The sequence below is a fragment of the Felis catus genome, chromosome B2, assembly GCF_018350175.1.
Source record: "Felis catus isolate Fca126 chromosome B2, F.catus_Fca126_mat1.0, whole genome shotgun sequence".
Lineage (NCBI taxonomy): Eukaryota > Metazoa > Chordata > Mammalia > Carnivora > Felidae > Felis > Felis catus.
In genome coordinates, this window is record NC_058372.1 from 87,117,608 (window position 1) to 87,138,419 (window position 20,812).

General features: G+C 35.8%; 1 protein-coding gene across 2 annotated transcripts in view; it reads right to left on the reverse strand.

Moving 5' to 3' along the window:
* MMS22L (MMS22 like, DNA repair protein) overlaps positions 1-20,812 on the reverse strand; it is a 131,059-nt gene that overhangs the window by 19,213 nt on the left and 91,034 nt on the right. For both annotated transcript variants that reach the window (XM_023254186.2, XM_045057863.1), the window contains exons 16-21: positions 17,217-17,367; positions 15,210-15,361; positions 14,189-14,331; positions 8,765-8,924; positions 4,409-4,578; positions 1,460-1,671 (exon numbers count right to left, since the gene is read on the reverse strand). In XM_023254186.2, coding sequence (XP_023109954.2) covers positions 1,460-1,671; positions 4,409-4,578; positions 8,765-8,924; positions 14,189-14,331; positions 15,210-15,361; positions 17,217-17,367 — 988 coding nt within the window. The remainder of the gene's footprint in view (positions 1-1,459; positions 1,672-4,408; positions 4,579-8,764; positions 8,925-14,188; positions 14,332-15,209; positions 15,362-17,216; positions 17,368-20,812) is intronic.

A 20,812-nucleotide genomic window follows, 5' to 3' on the forward strand; every position in this document is an offset into this window, starting at 1 on the left:
CAAGTGAAGGTTTGGTGGTAGAGAAGTGTCATAATGGAATAGACTTTCAAGAAAAGTAATCTGGGGGCATTGTTTACGCTGAACCAGAAGAAAAGGCTAGATACAGTGAAAGTAGTTAGGAGACTCCTGCAATAGCCTGGGTATAATGTGATAAGGGAATAGAGGTGTGAAAAGAAGGAAGCAATCATTTCCCAAAGGTTGGCCAAGGAGAGAGAACAAAAATATAAAGCTTCCAAACCTCAGTAACAGAATACCAGGAACACACAAAAATGCTTGTAAGGGAGAACAGATTTTAGACATGGAATTCTGTAATGAGAGGTGATGGATAATAGTGGTCATTAAAACTATCAAGTCGTTAAAAACACAGAAAAAAATACTAGATAAGAATAATATACGGGCATACCCCCAGAGACACTGTGGGTTCAGTTGCAGACCACCATAATAAAGTGAATGTCACAATAAAGCAAGTCAAATGAGTTTTTCTGGCTTCTCAGTGCATATAAAACCTATGCTTACACTACACTGTAGTCTAATAAGTGTGCAACAGCATTACGATGGAATTATGTCTAAAAGAAAAAAAAATGTATATACCTTAATTTAAAAATACTTTATTGCTAAAAAAATACTTTATTGCCAACCATCATCTGAGCTTTCAGAGAGTTGTAATCACTGATCAGAGATCACTATCACCAATATAGTAACAAAAAAGTTTAAAATACTGTGACAATTACCAAAATGTAACACAGAGACACGAAGTGAACAAATGCTATTGGAAAAACAGTGCCAACAGACTTGCTTGATGGTGTTACCACACATCTCCAGTTTGTAAAAAGCACAGTATCTGTGAAGTGCAATAAAATAAGGTATGCCTGTATATCACCACAGCATTTTAAAGTTTAAAAACTAATTTCATATGAAGCTAAATACTGCATGAAGACAAAGAAGTGATCATTTCTATTACTGAATCTTCTACCGTTGCAGGTAAAAGGAAGGAGAAAACCTAAGAGGTTTCATTTATGCATCCAATAATAAAATGAAGTTATTAAGACAGGGAGTAGACCAACAAAAAAGGACTTCTTATTGCTTCCTTTTTCATATTACCATTCATTTTTTCATTTAGTTATTATCTTTCAAAAATATAGCTAATATGTTTTTTATAGGAGAAAATACAATTACTGTTTATCTGATAAGGACTAAAAAAACATACACCTTTAGAACATATATAAGGAAAACAACAGCTATGTAAAGAAAACAAACGATTTAAAGAGCACTGACTCAGGCTGCCGGGAGCAAAAATCATTTTAGTAATACCTTAGATAATGTTTCTCAGGGAAAAGAAAAGTTTCTCAACTACCAGCATCCTAAGGGTTGCCAATACTTTTGGAGAGCTTTGTTACTTTTTAATAAAGATGAACTAATTGGATTGTAAACACCACTTATTTTTAATATTTAGATGTACCTTATGACTTGTATAATGCATTTCTTTAGAAGTGACATCGGTGCAAGAGTGGTGGAGTTTCTCAGTGCCATCAGAACAGGGTGTTGTCCAAGTCCTGCAACATGTGGTGAAGCTGGAAGAAACCGCCCAATGTACTGCTCAATGACATTCCCAAGTAACTGGTTCAAATAGGCATTTGGATTTTGAGACTGACAACATACAATGCACATGCCCTAAAGGAGAAAAAAGAGAAGAAATACTAAAAGGAAAAGTTAAAAAAAATATTGAGAAACTTACTAATTTAGTCCCTAGCATTAATATCCATGTCAGAATGTGCAACCACAGTCCACAGGGCACTGCCAGCATCAACAGATAATGTTTATGAGGCTCAGGGAGCTGCTGAGCCTGTGTGACTCCTGTACTGTGGTACCCAACCACACATGTGTGTCTTGGGGGTGTACTCAAACAGAGCAGGGGAAGTGCAGGAAGACCAAGGAAGCTTCCTTCCTCCTCTCATACGCAGAAAACTTGAGCATCCCACTCATCAACTATGTCTGTATGTCATTTCAAAGTTATGAAACACATTTTTAGGTCAGTTTTTATACGTATGGCCTGGTCATTTAACTGAGTGAGACTCAGAATTTATACTAAAAATCTTCCAATGTAAGAAATGTGATAAATTAAAACAAAAATTGACAGGAGAGAAATGCAGAAGATTAAGACTCAGAATAATGACAATTCATTTGAAGAGTTTCATATGTCAGGCACTGTACCATGTGCTTTATATCCTTTATTTCACTTAAATTTCTTAAAAAACACTGACTTAGTATTATCACATATCCAATTTCATAGCTGGGGAAACTGAGGTTTAGAGAAGTTAAGAGTTCTGTTGATTTAATCCCCTCCATTTGTATAGCTTCCATATGGATTACGGTGTTTGAGACTTAACAATTAAACCCTGAGAAATAGAAATTTTTTTCTACCAATGTTACTAAATAATGCATATTACCAAATATATATATAATCACCAACACAACGAATTATGTTCCAAAAGTTCATTTATAATTTGGCCCTTTGTGATTTAAAATGTGTTTTCCCAGAGAAATAATTAGAAATATTTGTCTCCATTTTACCTATGGATAGATATTTACTCATCAAAAAATTTTGAAAGATTTGTAATAAAAGTAACATAGAACTGTTAAAACACTAGCAAACAACAATAATTGAAAACAAAAGGGCAATGAACACCCCTCTACTTAGTTTCTTCAATGTTTTCCTTTAAAAGAAAGCACATTATTAGAAGATGATGAAGTAATAAACAAATATGTTCTGAAAACTTTGAAGAGGAGACTGGAGTACTTTTAAGTAAAGGTGTACATCTAAGTCAATTCTGCCAAATGGATAAATTCACCAAAATTTTCAGTTTACCACTTACAAAGTTTGTAAGAATTTTTTTTTTTTTTTTTTTTTAAAGTAGGCTCCATGGTGGGGCTTGACCTCACAACCTTGAGATCAACAGTTCCCATGTTTTACCAACTAAGCCAGCCAAGTATCCCTATAAGAATTCTTACTGTACTATTTTGGCTTAAAAGGGCCACAGAGAACATGTTTTCCAGATTCTTCTGCTGCCCAAGATTCCTCCCCACCAGTATTCCCTGACTGGCCACGCTTTGTGTTTCTGTCAGCAAACTAAACTTCTTTTTAAATGTTATTATCAACACAAAATTAAAGAGCCAATTAAAAATTTCTTAGAAATTATACAAATCTGTTTAAAAAGCCCATCTGTGGAAAAGGCTGCTTATTACCTAATCAAATTCCATTCTCCCTTTCTTCCTCAGCTTTCCTTGCTGAACCCCAAATTAAGAAGCACTTAACTTCAGTATGAGACACTAATGAATAACAAAGTATGCTTCCAGCCCCATCTTCCTCTGAATAACAGATCGATATTTCCAAGTGCCCATCTAGACAGTACACAGCACCTCAAATGAAAGATATTCATAAATCAATTATTACCTTCACTCCCACATCTCTAGAATTGCCCATTTTAGTTAGCAGCACCACTATGTGTACAAGGACCCACTCTGGGGTCTAGGAAGTATTCTATTGCTTTCTGTTGCTCCACAACATTCTCTGAGCAAGTACTTTTAATCAGAGCTCCTAAGGGTTTCTGCAATCTGCTGTGTGAGTTCTACAACTACCGGCTTAGTTCAAAATCCTCAGATAATGAACTACTCTCTGCCCTCCAAGTCTCCAATCTAACTCCCACATCAACTATCTTAGATGTTGCCACCAGAATTACCTTTCTAAAATGTAAACATGATAGGTCGTTCCCACTTCCCTATCTAAAATCTGTCAAAATCCATCAATAATCCATACAAATCCCCATGTAAAGAACAAGTCCAAACTTCCTAGCGTGGCACATAACACCTTCAAATATATGGCTCCTCCTGTATGAGTGTCCGATCACAACAGAATTATTCGCTCTTCCCCAGTGTGTCATACTTTCTTCAAGCTCATGACTTTTAAATACTGTTCCCTCTGACAGTCCTTCACCTCTTACCCGTTTGGCTCATTTACAACTAATCCCGTTTACAGTGTCTTCTCTCACATCTCTTCTTCTCCGGTTGGCTAGTGGACAGCTGAAGCCTCTAAGGAAATATGGAACACACAACTCTGTCTATGCTAGTCAGCCTCTTCTCTCAACTTTAATTGCTTCTTGGAGATTTTGCTTTTTCCATCTTTGGTTTCAGGGCCAAACACAAAAGGAATTTAAAACTTGTTCAACAGAAGTGCCACATGTACACACATGCACTGAAATTATAATGCATGGTTTTCAAATCAGCAGTTAGCAAACTGTTTTAAGGCAAAGTTTATTTATTTATTTATTTATTTATTTATTTATTTACTTACTTACTTACTTACTTATTTACTTATTATTTTTTAACTTTCAAGCAGCCACACTTACTATACCTGGAGATACAAAGGAAGACTCTTTTGAATTGCGATCAACATAGGTGCAGGCAGTTCCTTCTCTTGCTGTAACACTGTATGTGGCAGCAGTAAACAATCTATGATCCGGAATAATAGTTTTTGGGCTTTAGAGGTGGCAAAGATCTGTGCCCATGATTTAACAAGAATTCCTGACAAAGAAGAGGAGTAACAGTAGGTATGGTTACCTTCTAACCAGAAAGTTTTGCCATTCCACTATGAAATTCATACTTAAAGCACAAAGAACCAAGTTAAAGTAGGCAATAGAAAGAAACATGTATTAGGACTGAAAAGACTGATGTCATGTCATACATTTCACTAAAGAGACAAATTTCTCTCAGAGTTCTGGTCTAAGAAAAACATACGTTTCCTAAGCAACTGTTATTTAACACACACACACACACACACACACACACATTGTGATTTGGCTATACACTATGTGAATACACAGATCGACTGCTGTAATTAATCAGATTTCTCTTTTTGCTTTGGCTGTTAGGTAACTCAGAGGCAAATTTATAATCCAACTTTAAGAACACTATAAGATCACACATTATGCTTTTATGTGTGTACTCACTTTCCCTGGGCTCCATCATGCTACTCCACATTTACGTTTTTGATACCTTTATTTCTTTATATTTTTATCTTACATAAAATTTTATAGGCTGTCTCAACCCAGTTTACAACATGAAAAGATAGAGCTAAATTTAATTGTTAAAGTAGTAAGAAGGATTAGCTATAGCACCTTGAAGCAATCACTTAACCTCCCTGAACTCCACTTTTTATAACTTTCAATTGTTTAATATACACAGTGAGTTTAAATTTTGATGCTGAAAGAAGAGATGCAGACTTCTTTACTACAGGAAATGTATTATGATTTCCTTAATGCTAGGAGTCAGTTGCTACCTTTGATGATAGTAAAGCCAAACAAATGAGCACCCTTTGTTTAATGAAGTAATTAAGAGCATTTATGTAGTTCCCATTAGAGTGTACTCCTGCTATTAAGGGCTTCTCTACTGAAAAAACAAATTTAAAAGGAAATCATTAAATGCTTGCCCAAGTGGCATTAGTGGTATATGTACTGCATAAACTTTTATATTTTATTCCATCTTAGAAAGCAAAAGAGATGATAAACGTCAAAGCCATTTCCATAAAACAAAAAGTTTAAAATTCAACTCTGAAGGGAAACAAAAATACGCTTATAGAGGAATGTATTGATGTTAAAAGAAAAAAGCCCAGCCAATAATCACTTCTAAGAACAACAAACAGCAACATTAATCTTCTGTTGTAAAAGGAAATACAATAATCAATCATAAAGAAACACAATGCTCAGTTAGCAATATTTTAAATAACGCTGGCTTGCTCCTCATTTTTTTCAGTAGGTGGAAAACTTGTGAATGACAGCAGTGTAAGAAGAACTCACATCCTAACTAACATTAATATGCCCATAAAGGGAACTGCCATCACCACTGACATTTTAAATGATTTATATCACTCTTAGGTGTCACACAGGAATTGACTTATAAAGAGCAAGGGCCTTCCAACCAAAAATGCATCACCTACCCTTGTATTTCATCTTCTGCAGTGGTTAAAACACTTTGCTGAAGATCTTAAGTTTTATGAGTTCATAGAAGGCAGAGGAGATCCATTTGTTTTACTGCCAAATCAGAACCCTAGTTTTTAAGTTTCAGTGAAGAATATTTAAGTGTGTGGTATTAATAATGCAAAGAGAAAGAAATTTTTTAAGTAAAAAACTTGGAGAAAGGTTAAAATACATAGAGTAGCTTTGTTAAACAAACAAACAAACAAAACCAGTCTTTTTTCTGGCTATAAACATACTACGTATTTAAGCGATGCTGCTGAAAATGCAGGGGCACCTAGGTGGCTCAGTCTGTTAAGCGTCTGACTCTTGATTTCGACTCCAGTCATGATCTCAGTTTGAGATCAAGCCCTGCGATGGGCTCCACGCTGACAGTGTGGAACCCTGCTTGGGATTCTCTCTCTCTTCCTCTGCCCCTCCTCCTGCTCACACTCTTTCTTTCAAAATAAATAAACTTAAAAAGAAAAAAAGAAAATGTAGAAAAATTGTGGGGAGCATACTTCTACAATTGAAAGAGATCTGCACTGTAAGAGTCCTTATGTGTTTACTTATTTCCTACTCTATGCATATACTATGCCTAAAAAAAAAAAAAGGAGGATTGGGATCATTATAATAGGTGTTTAAAAATGTATTTATAGTTAGAAAGTAACTTTACTCATTTAGGAACACGAAAAGTTACATTATGTTCTATTAGCTAAGTTTATAAAATTGTTAAATTCTAGAAATATTTATTTAGTATATTTAGTTAGTATTTATTTAGTATATACCATCTCCTACACTGGAGAAGCTCTTTCCCAATCCAGTGCCCAATATATAACTCAGGAAATGTTCTTATTTGTTCAAAATACAACATGATAATGGGAATAAAAAGTTAAAAAGATATGGCCACTATCATAAATTTAAAATTTTAGTAGGGACAAACCAAGTACACAAATAATTATAATAACTGGCAAGCTATGAAGAATGTTGTAAGAGATGGACAGCTGAAGCTTAATCAGGGAGACCAAGTCTACCTGAGAGTGTGGAAAACACAGAGTATTAGGATAGGCACTGAGGATCATGGGTAGAGTTTCAATTACAAAGACAAAAGAGGAGGAATGGCTAAAGAGAGAAGAATGATCAAAAAAACATGGGAACAGAAAAAGTAAGAGATGTAAAGAGAAAAACCATAAACATTAATATTAAGAACACTGAAGACAGTACTCATGAATCAATCCTTTCTCAGAAATTACTGAGTTACAATTAAGACCTCAGATGCCTTCATCTGAAGTGTGATTTTATCAAGTTTGCACCTTCCACTAGCAGCCTTGTAAGTAAACAGCAGAGGTATCCCCAGTTAGAAACTAGCAAGGTAAATAAAACAGTTTCTGTGGTTACCTCACTTTCCCTGGAGTATGATACCCCAAACACACATACTTCAAGCACATTTGAACTCTAAAAAGTTTATACTTGCTCTTCCTCCAATTTGTTCTGAGCCTCTTACATAAAGAAGAAAGCAAGTGATCTGTTCCTAATTTTTAACATATAAAGGGGCAACACTGTACCAATATATTCTATTTGCAGTCTCTGAGATTTAGACAAAAGAAAAGAATACCGATCTACCTTCCAGTATGCCAATCATGTAATACAACAAAGGAAGGTCCTCAATTCTTCATAGGTCGACATATTACCAATCCAAATATGATTTTGCAGTTAGGGCTATCACATATTTTGTAAAATAAATATATCTCCTGAAATCATAAATTTAGCTTGGCAAAAATCTAACAGAGACTAATAAATTATAAGGCTACATGCTGAAATACTTATTAATCTACATTTTACTATGTTAAATTTGTAAGTTATCATTTCTGTTTTCCTCTAAAATTAAGATGCCTGAATTGCTACTATAGTTTTCACTACATTCTACATCATCCATATTTAGACATTTTTGCATTCTCCTTTATCTTTCACAACAAAGATAAAAGGTTTCAGACAGCCTAAATCAGGTTTATTCATATGTTCACAAGATCAAAGGGAGAAGATATAAGGTTTTGGCCACAGAGAAATTAAAAAAAACAAAAACAAAAACCTTAAATTCTGTTATAAAAACTTCTAAGGAAAATTTTCTCATTTCCCTTTATCCAGTTCCTATTTTTGGTTAGTAACATGGTTTTAGTGAACAAAGGTATTCAAATTACTAACTTCCTCAAGAAGGATGAACTATGCTGTTATAGCACAGGCACAGAAAAAGATTTCTTTTCGAAAGGAGAAAACATAGTATTGTGAGAAGCAAGATTTGAAGCATAAATATCTCTAGTGCCATAGTAAATTCTTTCCTGACCTCCTTCACACAGAGCAGACCAGATAAATAGAAGTGATGGTTTCCTGATATTTTAAATTCTAAGAAAGCACAGATAAGCCTTAAAAAAAGTCCATTTTAATCATCCAGGTATTCACAGTGTGAGTGACTCACAACAGACTATTGATATCAAATTGGTATGAGCATATTTTCTGTTTTGGTCATAATTAATTTTAATATTAACACAAGCTGTAACAAGGAAAGTTCTGAAAGGAGGTGGGGCAGGATAGGGATACAGCAATAGAAAGCCAACATGAATTATTGTAAGCTAAATCTTTGTCTTTCAAATTATTCTTATGATTGTATGGAGAACAGTGATTTAGTCAGTGTATTAGAATATTCCTATCATGATACTATAGGCTCAACATAAGGAAGTTTCGATAACATCAGGAGTACATACCCATCATCCTGTAAGTGAGTTGCAGTCCTGCACTAGAAATTTTTTTTCCCAAATAAGGTTTTATATATTTTAATATTTCACCAAGATATTCTAAGGACTTTGTGACCATGGCAGATTTATCAGAAAGTGTCTGCAGATTCCCATAAGTAATACCAATAGCCTATAAAATAAGGAAAAACATGATTTAGATTTCCAAGTTTCATACAGTATAGACTTTGAAAAATAAAGAAAATTTCTCTCTCTACACATACACACACACCCTTACATTTAAGTTTACATCCTTAACTTTCCAATAAATGTTCACAGCAATTAAAAAAATTGAAGATTTTCAATTAAAAAGAATGAAATCTTACCTTTTATAATTAAAATAAAGGTTAAAAGAAGAATTAAAAAAAATCAATGGAACTGATATAAAAGAAGTTTATAGCCAAATTACATCAAGACTTCCAAACATCCTGGCACACAACTGGCAATCCCCAAATTCCTACAAGTAAAATCTATAAGCAACATGACCAAATTCTTACACGTATGACCTCTCTAAAGTTCAGTTACATGATATGGATTGATTTTTCCCTGCAAAATTTTATGAGCCATTAGATGTTAACTTTCTCAGAGGAAAAATGATGAGGCACAAAGGACAGAGATAGCAAAATGGTGAGGTGGTAGAGAGAAATGTGAGGTGAGGCGGTGAGAGAAGAGTGAAGTGTGAAAAGGAAGAGAAATAAATGAAAGAATAAGTTGAGGAAAGGTGAGAATAAGAGGTGACAAGTCACAAAAAGAATCAAGAGAAGACTGGCTACAGACAGGTTAGAAGGTTTGAGAAGAGTAGCAGTTTTCAAACCATTATTGGCGACTTAGAGTGGATTTCAATGACCTAAATCGGACACAATGGCACCAATACAGTTACATGATTTTTCTCCTGCAGCTCTCAGCAGATAAGACAAAGGAGAGAAAGCAAATGGTTGCACTAATCCAAGGTTGAGGGTTTGTAGGTGTAACCAAAAGACCAAAGATGGAAGACTGAAAGGATGATGATAAGCGTATACCTGCAGTAAGGCCACCAAGGGGTCTAATTAAGACGGATGGGGAAGAAGTGAGACCGTGAGAGGATGTTGCACTTGGAGAAAAGGAAGTGGAAGGTCACTTGGAGGTCTGGAGGCACAGGTGGTGATCATCAAAGAGTTCTCAGATAATCCAATGATGCCATAGCTCAAGGTTTAGTCATGGGAGTGGGCAGATGAAGCAGAGCAGAAGTGAAGATCACTAAAGACTTGTGGAGTTTTGAAATGAGGGATTAGGATAAGTTATTCAATGGGATATTACAGTTAGTCAAGTTGATAACAAAATGTAGAATGTAGGAAAAGAAGGAATCTAGTGAACTGGAGTGACTGACAGATGAAAACAAAAGATATTCTTGATGAACCTTTCATTTTTATTTAGCTTTCTGTCCTTGGTTCTCTACATTTCTTTTCCTAGACCAGAAGTTCTCAAACTTCTCAGTTCCCTTTCGTATGCTTAAAAGTTGGGATCTTAAGGTGCTTACTATTATTTGAGCTATATCTATTGATATTTACCATATAAAAAAAAGAGAAAATTTAAATTATGTACTAGTTCACTTAAAAATAAGAAGCATTATATGGGGCATCTGGGTGGCTCAGTTGGTTAAGCATCCAGCTCTTGCTTTTGACTCAGGTCATGATTTCACACTTCGTTGAGTTCGAGCCCTGCACTGGGCTCTGTGCTGACAGCACAGAGCCTGCTTGGGATTCTCTCTTTTCCTCTCTCTCTGTCCCTCTCCTGTTCATGCGTGCTCTCTTTCCCTCTGTCTCTCTCAAAATAAGTAAATAAACTCAAAAAAGTAAAAATAATAAGCATTATACATTAACAGAGTAAAATGTTTTTATGGAAAAGAACTTTATTTTTCAAAACAAAAAAAATTAGTGAAAAGTGACAATTTTTACATTTCTGCAAAACTCTTTAAGTTCTGGCTTAACAGAAGACAGCTAGATTCTCATATTTGTCCCTACACACAATTTGTTGTAATATGCTACAGATGAAAACAATTCAATCTCACAAATACATGTAACTGGAAGAGAAATAAGTTATTTTAATAGACATTTCAGGTAACTATGGGAATCCCTCTTTGATATTACACCAAAACTTGACAAGTGATATTTCTTAAAGGTTAATTGTATTATGGAACTCAAAACCGTGTCAACAAATATTCTGTACTCTTCTGCATTAAAAGCCACTGCTCTATTTTGCTTCCTTAATGAATGTTTAATACTCCTGCATGCTTTTAAAAAGCCTGTACTGGTCATTTGGAAAATTCTAGTTCACTGAGTTAGCTTGCCAATGTTGACACATTTCACTTATCCACTAAAAAAAATCCTATTTGTTAATACCACCACCAATGTCATCAGAAAAGTCTTTCATTATCATGAAGCTCTCAAGCTAATGGCAAATGCTTGTTTTCCAAAATTCTAATTTTCTTAAAAGCTCAAATTGTGTTATTAGCAACAAACACCGTCAGTTGTTTTCTTTGAAGTGATACTCATTTCACACATTTCTGAGCAAATGTCTGCCAAATACCCAAGTCTGAACAACCATACTTTGTTAGTTGTTCTTTCAAGATCAAAGCAGTCAGGTCAGCTTGTAACTCAAATTATTACATAAAGTGTTGTTTTTGGACAACCACCTCACTTGAAGCAGGTGTGCTTTTAAGTGCGCTTTCCATTGTCATTCATAGGACATTACAGACATGTACTCAAAGGTCAACATTTAATAAATTTAATAATTTACTGTTTCATTAAGAATATTCTTAAGTGAGACTGGGTTCTTTTTTTTTTTTCTCTTGTGATTGTGTGGCAGTGAAAATTATGACCACCAATATAACACTGGGCCATGGTGTTGATTTGTGCTAAAGTTTCTGCACCGTTTGTGCAAATGTCAATACACTTTTGAGCTTTAAAATTCCTGAAAAGGTATCAGCAACCCTCAGATGCCTATGAAACACAATTTTGAGAACCACTGATCTAGATCTCAGTATTTCTCTGCGTTTAGCCTTAACCTCCCAGGACTATGAGACGTATGTATTTCTCAGACTATCTCAGGGATTTCTTTGACTCTATTTACTTGTCATACTATCATTTCTATGTAAGAAAGAGTTAACATGGTAGGCCATAGACTGCTATCTTTAAAAAGGTGTATTTTTAAGTTTGGCCCTTGGTTGGTGATTGGGAACTTAGGTCTTTCCCACCATTTCCCGGTAAGTATGGCTCACTCAACCTAAACTGTCTGTGCAAACAATATAGTTTACACTGAATATCTGCCTCTCTTCTGGGAGTCTGGAATTTTCTAAGTGCTAGGCAAAGGGGGCCTATGTGAAAACCCTCGGGCAGACAGCAGACAGCATTTCAGATGTGTTGTCACAATTCCTAGTTGGAAGAATTAAGTATGTCCAGTGCAACATCTGGGAGAGGACCCTTGGAAACTGCCTGGTGTCTCCAGACTTCACCCCATGCTGACTGAACTTTGAATTCTTTCATTGTAATAAATCACAGCTGTGAGTACAACTATATGCTGAGCTCTGAGTCCTCCCAGAGAATCACATAGTACACGGGAATGATCTTGGTGACACCTTACACCAATCTCAAACTAATTAAAACTGAACTCCTCACCTACTTCTCCCTCACCCTAAGTCATGTGCTCCTATTTCTCCTTAAGGTATCATCATTCTTTTAGTTAAACACAGTATTTCTTTCACATCCCTTCAAAATTTCATAATTCAGTTTTTACTTCCTTCTAAATCAGCTAGTTTCTGGCCAACACCTTCACTCTAATCTACTGTTAACTAATTTTCTTAAAAAGTCATTTGATCAAATCAGACCTACTTAAAAATGTATAAAGCCCTGGGGCACCTGGGTGGCGCAGTCGGTTAAGCATCCGACTTCAGCCAGGTCACGATCTCGCGGTCCGTGAGTTCGAGCCCCGCGTTGGGCTCTGGGCAGATGGCTCAGAGCCTGGAGCCTGTTTCCGAATCTGTGTCTCCCTCTCTCTCTGCCCCTTGCCCGTTCATGCTCTGTCTCTCTCTGTCCCAAAAATAAATAAACGTTGAAAAAAAAAAAGTTTAAAAAAAAATGTATAAAGCCTTCATACTGTTCACAGGAGAAAATCCAAACTTCTTAGACCAAGATGCTCTGAATTATTAACCTACTGAATGATCTATAAACTGACACTTCACATACACTGTCTTACTATTTTAACCTTTGTGTTTATCCTGTATTCTCAGACAAGTAAAAAGTTAAGATCAAGGACTACTTCTTTTGTTTTTTCAAACCCCTAAGAAATCCTGGCATAATACTATCTAGCATTTAGCAAACAATTATTATTTACTGAGTGATGAAAGAACAATTAATTGGACGGGATGAAATTAGAAGACTCTTTGGAAACTATTAGTGAAGTACATGACCTCTACCTCCCTTTCTGATCCTGTATGGTTCCTAGGATAGGTGTTTAAGTACAAGTGAAGATCCGATCAACAACTAAATAAAAGGCTCAAAAGAAATGGCCATTTCATATCTGCATGAACTATTACTAAATATTTTTAGGATTTATATGGTATCACTAATTGTCATACAATTGTACTTTAACTTAATAGAAACCAGTGGAAGAATTCACATTTGTGGCAATAGCTTATAGCTGTATTTATTTTCATTGCAGTTAATGCCAACCGCTCTGTGGGAAAATAAACCAACTTTTATTGTGAATAGCTTACAAAACCACTAATCCAAACACATGAACAGCTTCAGCAAGGATGCAAAGCAAAGACTATCACATAATATAAATTCCTACAAAATTAATAAATAAAAGTCAAATGCTGAAAGGGACTATTTATTATGGAGACAAAGCTAAAACAAATGATTGGATTTTAAGGCCCCAACCATAATGATATGAAGCACTTAGTGTTTATGCTAACTACAATAAAATTTTACTGTAAAATTTACTATTTGCTACAGGGTGGTAAACATTAAGTTAGAACTATTATGGACCCTGTATAAGGAAATCTAGTTCCCAAGAATCTGGAGAATATTGCTACCTAGGAACTTCAGCAATAAGATATTCCTACAATTGACACAAGCCTCAGTGTGAGGCTTTTATGTAGCATTCCTTAGTCACTTACTTTTCATTAAATGTACTTCTTTTGCTGTCCTTAATATAATTGTCCTCAACAAATATATTCTGTAATTGTACTAAATCACTGATTCACATTTTTATTCCTCCTTAATTTTATAATAGCAGGCAACCAATAATATGATTCATTTAAAATAATTCATTTTATACACAAATTTCATAAACACTTCAAGTTTTTGTGAAAAATAATTATAATTCATCTGGACAATTACACTAATACATGAAAAATACCTCAAAAAATAGAATAAGTGCTTTTGTAGGGTCTTCTGGACTGGATAAATATTCAACTTGAGCCTTTGAAAAAATATTCTTTACTTCTGAGAGTTTAAATAGCAACCTTGTCAGTTCAGCCAACTGTCCCAAGTACTCTTTTTCTGTTAAGATAAAAATAATATAATAATATTCATAGATTTATTATATAAATTTATGTTACATAGATGAGAGTAAGGAATGCAGCATTCACGTATAACATTCTTTTTAAAATAAAATTCAAATTTCCACATAATTAAAAACTTTCAATTAAGTCTCTAAGGAAAAGTTTTATTTAAAACCAAAAAAACATATACTTGTGAATACACAAGCCCCGAAATTTTTTCATGTCAAGCCGATTGATGCAATAAGGTATCACAATGAATTTAGGGCATTTTTTTCAGTCCAAACTTTGTATGATTTACAAATGGCCATGAAGAATAGCTTTCGGAAAAGGAATGTCCTGTGGGCAACCAGAACTGAATGGATATTTAAAAAAACAATAATAAAGTATAAGTATCAGTCTGTGAATAATAATAGTAAAGCAGAGGAGAGGTAAAATATCTAATATAAAATAGGAGAGAAGTATTCACAATTAGATACTTTTCTTTTTAGGGTGTTAACAGTGTGATATCTGGTTATTTGCTTTACAGTTCCACCTTTTTTTTGTGATTTGTTTCTTCAAGGTAAAAAGATAGCTTGTCACCTAAGAGCAAGTTTTTGTTCCTGGCTTCCAAGGAAACAAGTTCTTTTATCTTTATAGGAGAGAAATTTGTCATATATAACAGGGAAATATCAGGAAAAAGAAACAGGCTGCAAAAGAAAATGTACACACACACACACACACACACACACACACACACACACAAAACATGTATATATATACACAAACATTTTATATAACAAATATATTTTTCATCTTTTTCTATTAATTTGTGTAACAAAATAGGACATTTTAAACATTATTTAGCTATCTAGAAAGTAAAATGCCTGAAATACTTACCAACTGCCTGTCCAGGATTTATATCAATGAACAAATCATCAGGCACATAGAAGTTTTTTATATACATTTGCAAAATGCAACGAATCCATGATCTTACAGTTAAGGCTTGGAAAGATACACAGCCTGAATGAGAAAGTGCTTCACATAACATGCTGTAAAAACAAGTTGATAGATATTAAAACCAAAACCAAAACCAAAACCTTACAATATATTCCCTGAGTATAGAGATTAAGAAATAAAGGACAAATTCTAACACACCCCACTTCTTGGCTTGTTTTATAGACACACACATTAATTCAGATATACACTGCTGAAAATAAACACTAGAGATACACAAAAAAGGGTATTTTATGTAAAAAATTTTTGCTTTCATCTATAGCAGTTCTAATTTTTAATATTTATTTATTTTTGAGAGAAAGAGAGCATGCGAGTGCAAGCATGAGTGGGGGCAGGGCAGAGAGCTGAAGTCGGACGCTCAACCAACTGAGCCACGCAGGCGCCCCTGACGGTTCTAATTTTTAATTTCCTTTTTCCACTGAGGGCAAATGTGTAGGTTTATGCCAAGGGCAAGAGGTAAGGAGAATAAGGTTAAAATGGGAAAATCTAGAAAGGGGCTTATAAGTAGCTAGGTGACATAATAAAGGAAGTGGCAAGTAGAAAAAAAAAAAAACAGTGGCCCTTAGAGTAAATAAAAAGAAGTGGTCATGACCATTTATGTAAGAAAAGAGTTAATGACAAAGATTTCTGTGTGAGTCTTCTAACCAATTCCATACCCATCCCTTTCTTTCCTGCTATACCACTCCATAGGCGGTCATTATTGAAGAATTACAAAGTAACATCTGACAGAAAAAAAATAAAACCAAATATCTTTCTGTGAAGCCAAAAACCTGGCTAAATCTGATACTTAACCATTTTATAACTGGGGGGTAGAAAGGATGAGGGTGGTCTTAGCCTAACTATGAAGTGCTAGGTAAAGTCAGAAATTTGAAAAATACATGTAAGTCATAACTCTAAAAATATTGCTTTGAAAAATCTGAACAGAAGACGTCCCAAAGAGTACACAGTGCCGAAGAACTAAGGTTTGTCATTTATGACCTATACAACCTTTCCAAAGTTCTTTAACACCTTTGCATTTCAGTTTCTTCAACTGTTACAAATATATCAAATACTATTTTTTAAACTAAACTTATTCCAGACAGTTTCAGCAGAAGTATTTAATAAATACTGTTTGTTATTATAGAATTAGCAAGCTAGAAGAGACTAAAAGTAATCCAATCAAAGTTGAGCTCCCTTACTTCATGACTTAAAGCCAATGAGAAGATGGCTTACTGACTGCTTAGTGGACTCCCTTATGCGAATACCTCACTGACCGCATCCCTCTTCATCTGGACAGGAACTACAGTGGTCTCCCAGGTTTGTGCATTTATTTTCCCTCATCTTACTATTCTTTTTCAAATCTTCCCGATTACACTATTTCTATTGTAACTTCATTTACTATATGTTTTTCCTACTGGAGTTCCTCAGATCTGTTATATAATGCAACAGGAGATACAGATAAGGAAACCAGGGTTCAGGGTGATGAAGTGTTGTGTTCCTAATTGTACAAGAGTTGAGTCTAAAAATCTAGCTGTGAAAGGGAAAGCTATCATTACACCTAAAAATACAATATACTTGTATTTTACAGAACCAGCAATATTAATTACATAATTTCTTTCACAAAGGTGAATATAGAAAAGTAATTTCAAGATGAAATAAAGGTAGTCCTACAAAAACAGTTTTAAAAAAAAGCTTTTAAGCAGCAAGTTTTATGTTTATTTTTATTTATTTATTTATTTTTAAGGCAGGCTACTGCCACTGTCAAATGCTGATACATCCAAAAGCAAAAACCACCAAAGTGTCAGTATATGTACGAAGATCAGTTTTTATTTGTGAAAATTCTTACTTTCCTAGTATACTGATCTATCATGAGTTTCTATACATGTGCATACCTGAAATCAAGTCACTTACCTATTTTGTAGGCAATGACTTAAATATCTTGCTACAACCTGGGGCCAGATGATATCATCCCAACCAAAAAGCTGTATTATTGATATAACTGGCTGAGGCTGAAGATCTGATGGAGCTGTGCTGGGCATGTCCAATGCTAGCAAAGTAAAATCTAGATTTAAAATGAGAAAAATTTATGGTGAGGAATTTTTTTCTTTAAAAAAAATTAAAATTTTTTTTTGACAGAGAGAGAGCACATGTGTACTCTTGAGTGTGGGGTGGGGAGTGTAGAGAGAGAGGGAGAGAGAGAGAGAGAGAGACAGAAGGAGAGGATCTTAAGCAAGCTCCGTGCTGAGCATGGATATGGGGCTCGATCCCATGACCCTGGGATCATGAACTGAGCCAAAATCAAGAGTCGAATGCTCAACCAACTGAGCCACCTGGGCACCCTTATAGTAAGGAATTTTTAAAAACTATTTCCCCTCCCCAAATTACATCAATAGTGATAAAAAGAATTCACTCAATAATAAAATGTCACATGTAGAAATGCAGAACAAAAAGCAAAAACTGAACTATATTCATGTTGCCAAAGAAATTTCCGTAGTGATTATATAATCTCCAAGAATGGGTCTAGAATAATCTATTTCAGCATTATCATCATGGAATCTATAATGGCTTCCTCAAATTTCAAATTCTACATCTGATGTTTGTACCCCCTCATTGAAAAATCCCATTTATTTTTATTTTTAAAAAGTTTTTAAATGTTTAATTTTTGAGAGTGTGTGCACGCGCGTGTGAGCGAACATGAGTGGGGGAGGGGCAGAGAAGGAGACAAAGAATCCAAAGCAGACTTCAGGCTCTGAGCTGTCAGCACAGAGCCCAATGCAGGGCTTGAACTCACAGACTGTGAGATCATGACCCGAGCTGAAGTCTGACGCTTAACCGACTGAGCCATCCAAGCGCCCCTCAAAAAACCCATTAAAAAAAATATTTCTAGCATCTATTTCTCTCCAATCAAGCTAATGTACTTGCCACCTGCCACAGAGAAGACTTTGGTCTCAGACAATGGATAGTCTTCCATTAAATGGTAATTTCCTAGTAATCAGTGACACTCCACTTTCTTCAGAACCTACTAAGCCTAGGAACTAGAATTCCCTAGTTAGCCACATTAAACAAATATACTTTATTTTGTGATTTCCTGGGAATCCCCAACTTAATTTGTATTATATTAATTTATGTTTGTCAATAGACTGCTTATGAAGCACTGGCTCCTCCGTACCTCCCTCAAGCTGTGGCTGTGTATTCTCCCACTTCTCTCCTACACTTGACCTACAGATAGCGGAGTTTGCGCCTTGGTCCCGAGGCTGCTTCTAGACCATTCTCCCCTTCCTCCTCTTGAAAACCTCCAGCTTTGACTCTCATGTCATCAGACACCAGTCACTAATTCTCCTTGTTGCATTCGCCTAGTGTTTCCTTGTTCATCTCCCCTCATTCCTTTAAGACTATAGCTCACTAACCACATCCTCTCTAGCAGTGCTCCTGTCATAATCCTGGATGGCTTTTCTTCCGATATCCTGGCCTATCAGTTTCTTGAACTCCCCTCCTCAGCGAATCTATCTTCCACTCTATTTCAGCCATTTACTCCCATGCTGATACTGTGAGACTTTGGCATTAGCAATAAGTACATTCTCTCCCGCTTTCTGGCACCTCCACCCAATTGGAGGGGTTTTCCAACTCTCTTGTCTCTAGGTCTCCAACTCCCAACAACTATCTGATTCCACCAAGACCTACAATTCATTGATCTGACAACTTTTTCCCTGTCCCTCCCTGCCTTCATGCCTTCTTTCCTTTTTTAGGCAGCTTTATTGCACGGTCCACTGTTACGCTAGTTTTGTGTACTGTCCACTCCCTTGCTTCTTACTTGATTCATTGTATTTCTCTGGAAAAAGCAAATGTTTAATTCCAACTCTTGGCCTTCTCTTGCTATGTACCTGCTCCAGTATAAATGGCTGGCAAGGAATCCTACTGACTGATCTCACTTTAAATTTAGGACTATAAACTTTAAGTTAGACCTTAGAGCTGGCCAGCATTCCTAATACATTACTCCAGTCCATTCAGACTTTTACTCTCCTGGAGGGCTACTGCATACCTTCTTCCCTCTCTCTGTCGTTAGCCAGCACCTCCTCCCCATCCCCACTTTCAGCTAACGGCCTTACTTACTACTTCACAAAGAAATGAGAAACATCAGCCGAGAATTACCACAAGCTCCTGGCACATCTACCTAGCTGCCTGTTCTTGGACCCCCCCCCCCTTTTTTAAGTTTGTTTGTTTGTTTATTTATTTATAGAATGCACATACACTGGGCACATTAGCAGAAACATCAGGTGTAGAATTTGGAATCTGAAGAAGCCATTATAGATTCCACAATGATAATGATGAAATAGATTATTCTAGACCCACTCTTGGAGACCTTTATGATCACTGCACAGAATCCCAAGCAGGCTCCACACTGTCAGCGTGTGGAACGTGACACAGGGCTCGAACTCACCAACTGTGAGGTCATGACCTGAGCCAAAATCAAGAGTCGGTCACTTAATCATCTGAGCCACCCAGGTGCCTCTGGGCCCATTTACTCTGCCTTCTCTTCTGCTCCTACAGATCATCTGAGGCCAAGTCTTTTATAGGATCCTATTTCTCTTAGACATTAAACCACAAGTGACTACCATGCATCATTAAGTTTTCCTTTACTCCAAACATTCATGTCAGGATTATAAATATGCTGAAATTTCGCCCATGTTATTAAAAAAAAAATCTCTTTGACCCACACCTCCCTCTAGCTAACATCTCCATTTTTCTACTTCTCTTAAACAGTGATACTCAAAAAGATATATCCATATTTGCAGTCTGTAATTCATCTTCTCACATTTTCTCCTAAATCACCTTTAATCAGGACTTTGTTTCTAGCACTATACCAAAACTCCTTTTCAGGGTGACCACTGACCTTCCCTCTTGCTAAATCCAGTGCCCAATCTCAGGCTTCATCTTTTTTGATCCATTAATAGCATTTGAGCAGTTGATGACTTCCTCTTCCTTGAAATCCTGTCATTTGATTTCCAGGGCAACACACTTGGTTTTCCTGTTGCTTCACTGGCATTCCTTTGCAGTCTCCTCTCTTGGTTCCTTTTTATCCCACAAATCTGAACATGGGAGTATCCTGGAGCCCAGTCCTCATGCTTCTCTCTTCACCAAACTTACTCTATCGATGATCTCATCCAGTTCACAGCTTTAATGACTATACACAGTTCCCAAATTTAACCTCTTCTCTGAACCCAACACTTATTATCCAAGTGCCTGCTTTTCTTAGAGTTTCATGGGTATCTAAAAAAAAAGTCCAATATCAAAATCCTAGTCTTCCCTCATAAAATCTGCTTCTGTCACAATTTTCCTCACCTCCATAAATGAGGAATTCTCTCTTTATTCTGCTTACCATATTATACCCACCTAGAAATTCTGTCAGGTCTACCTTCAAAATACTCTGTGTACCTTCTGACTGGAAATCCAACCGCTTCTCACCACCTGTACTGCTACCATGTTAGCTCAAGCTGCTCATTTCCGAA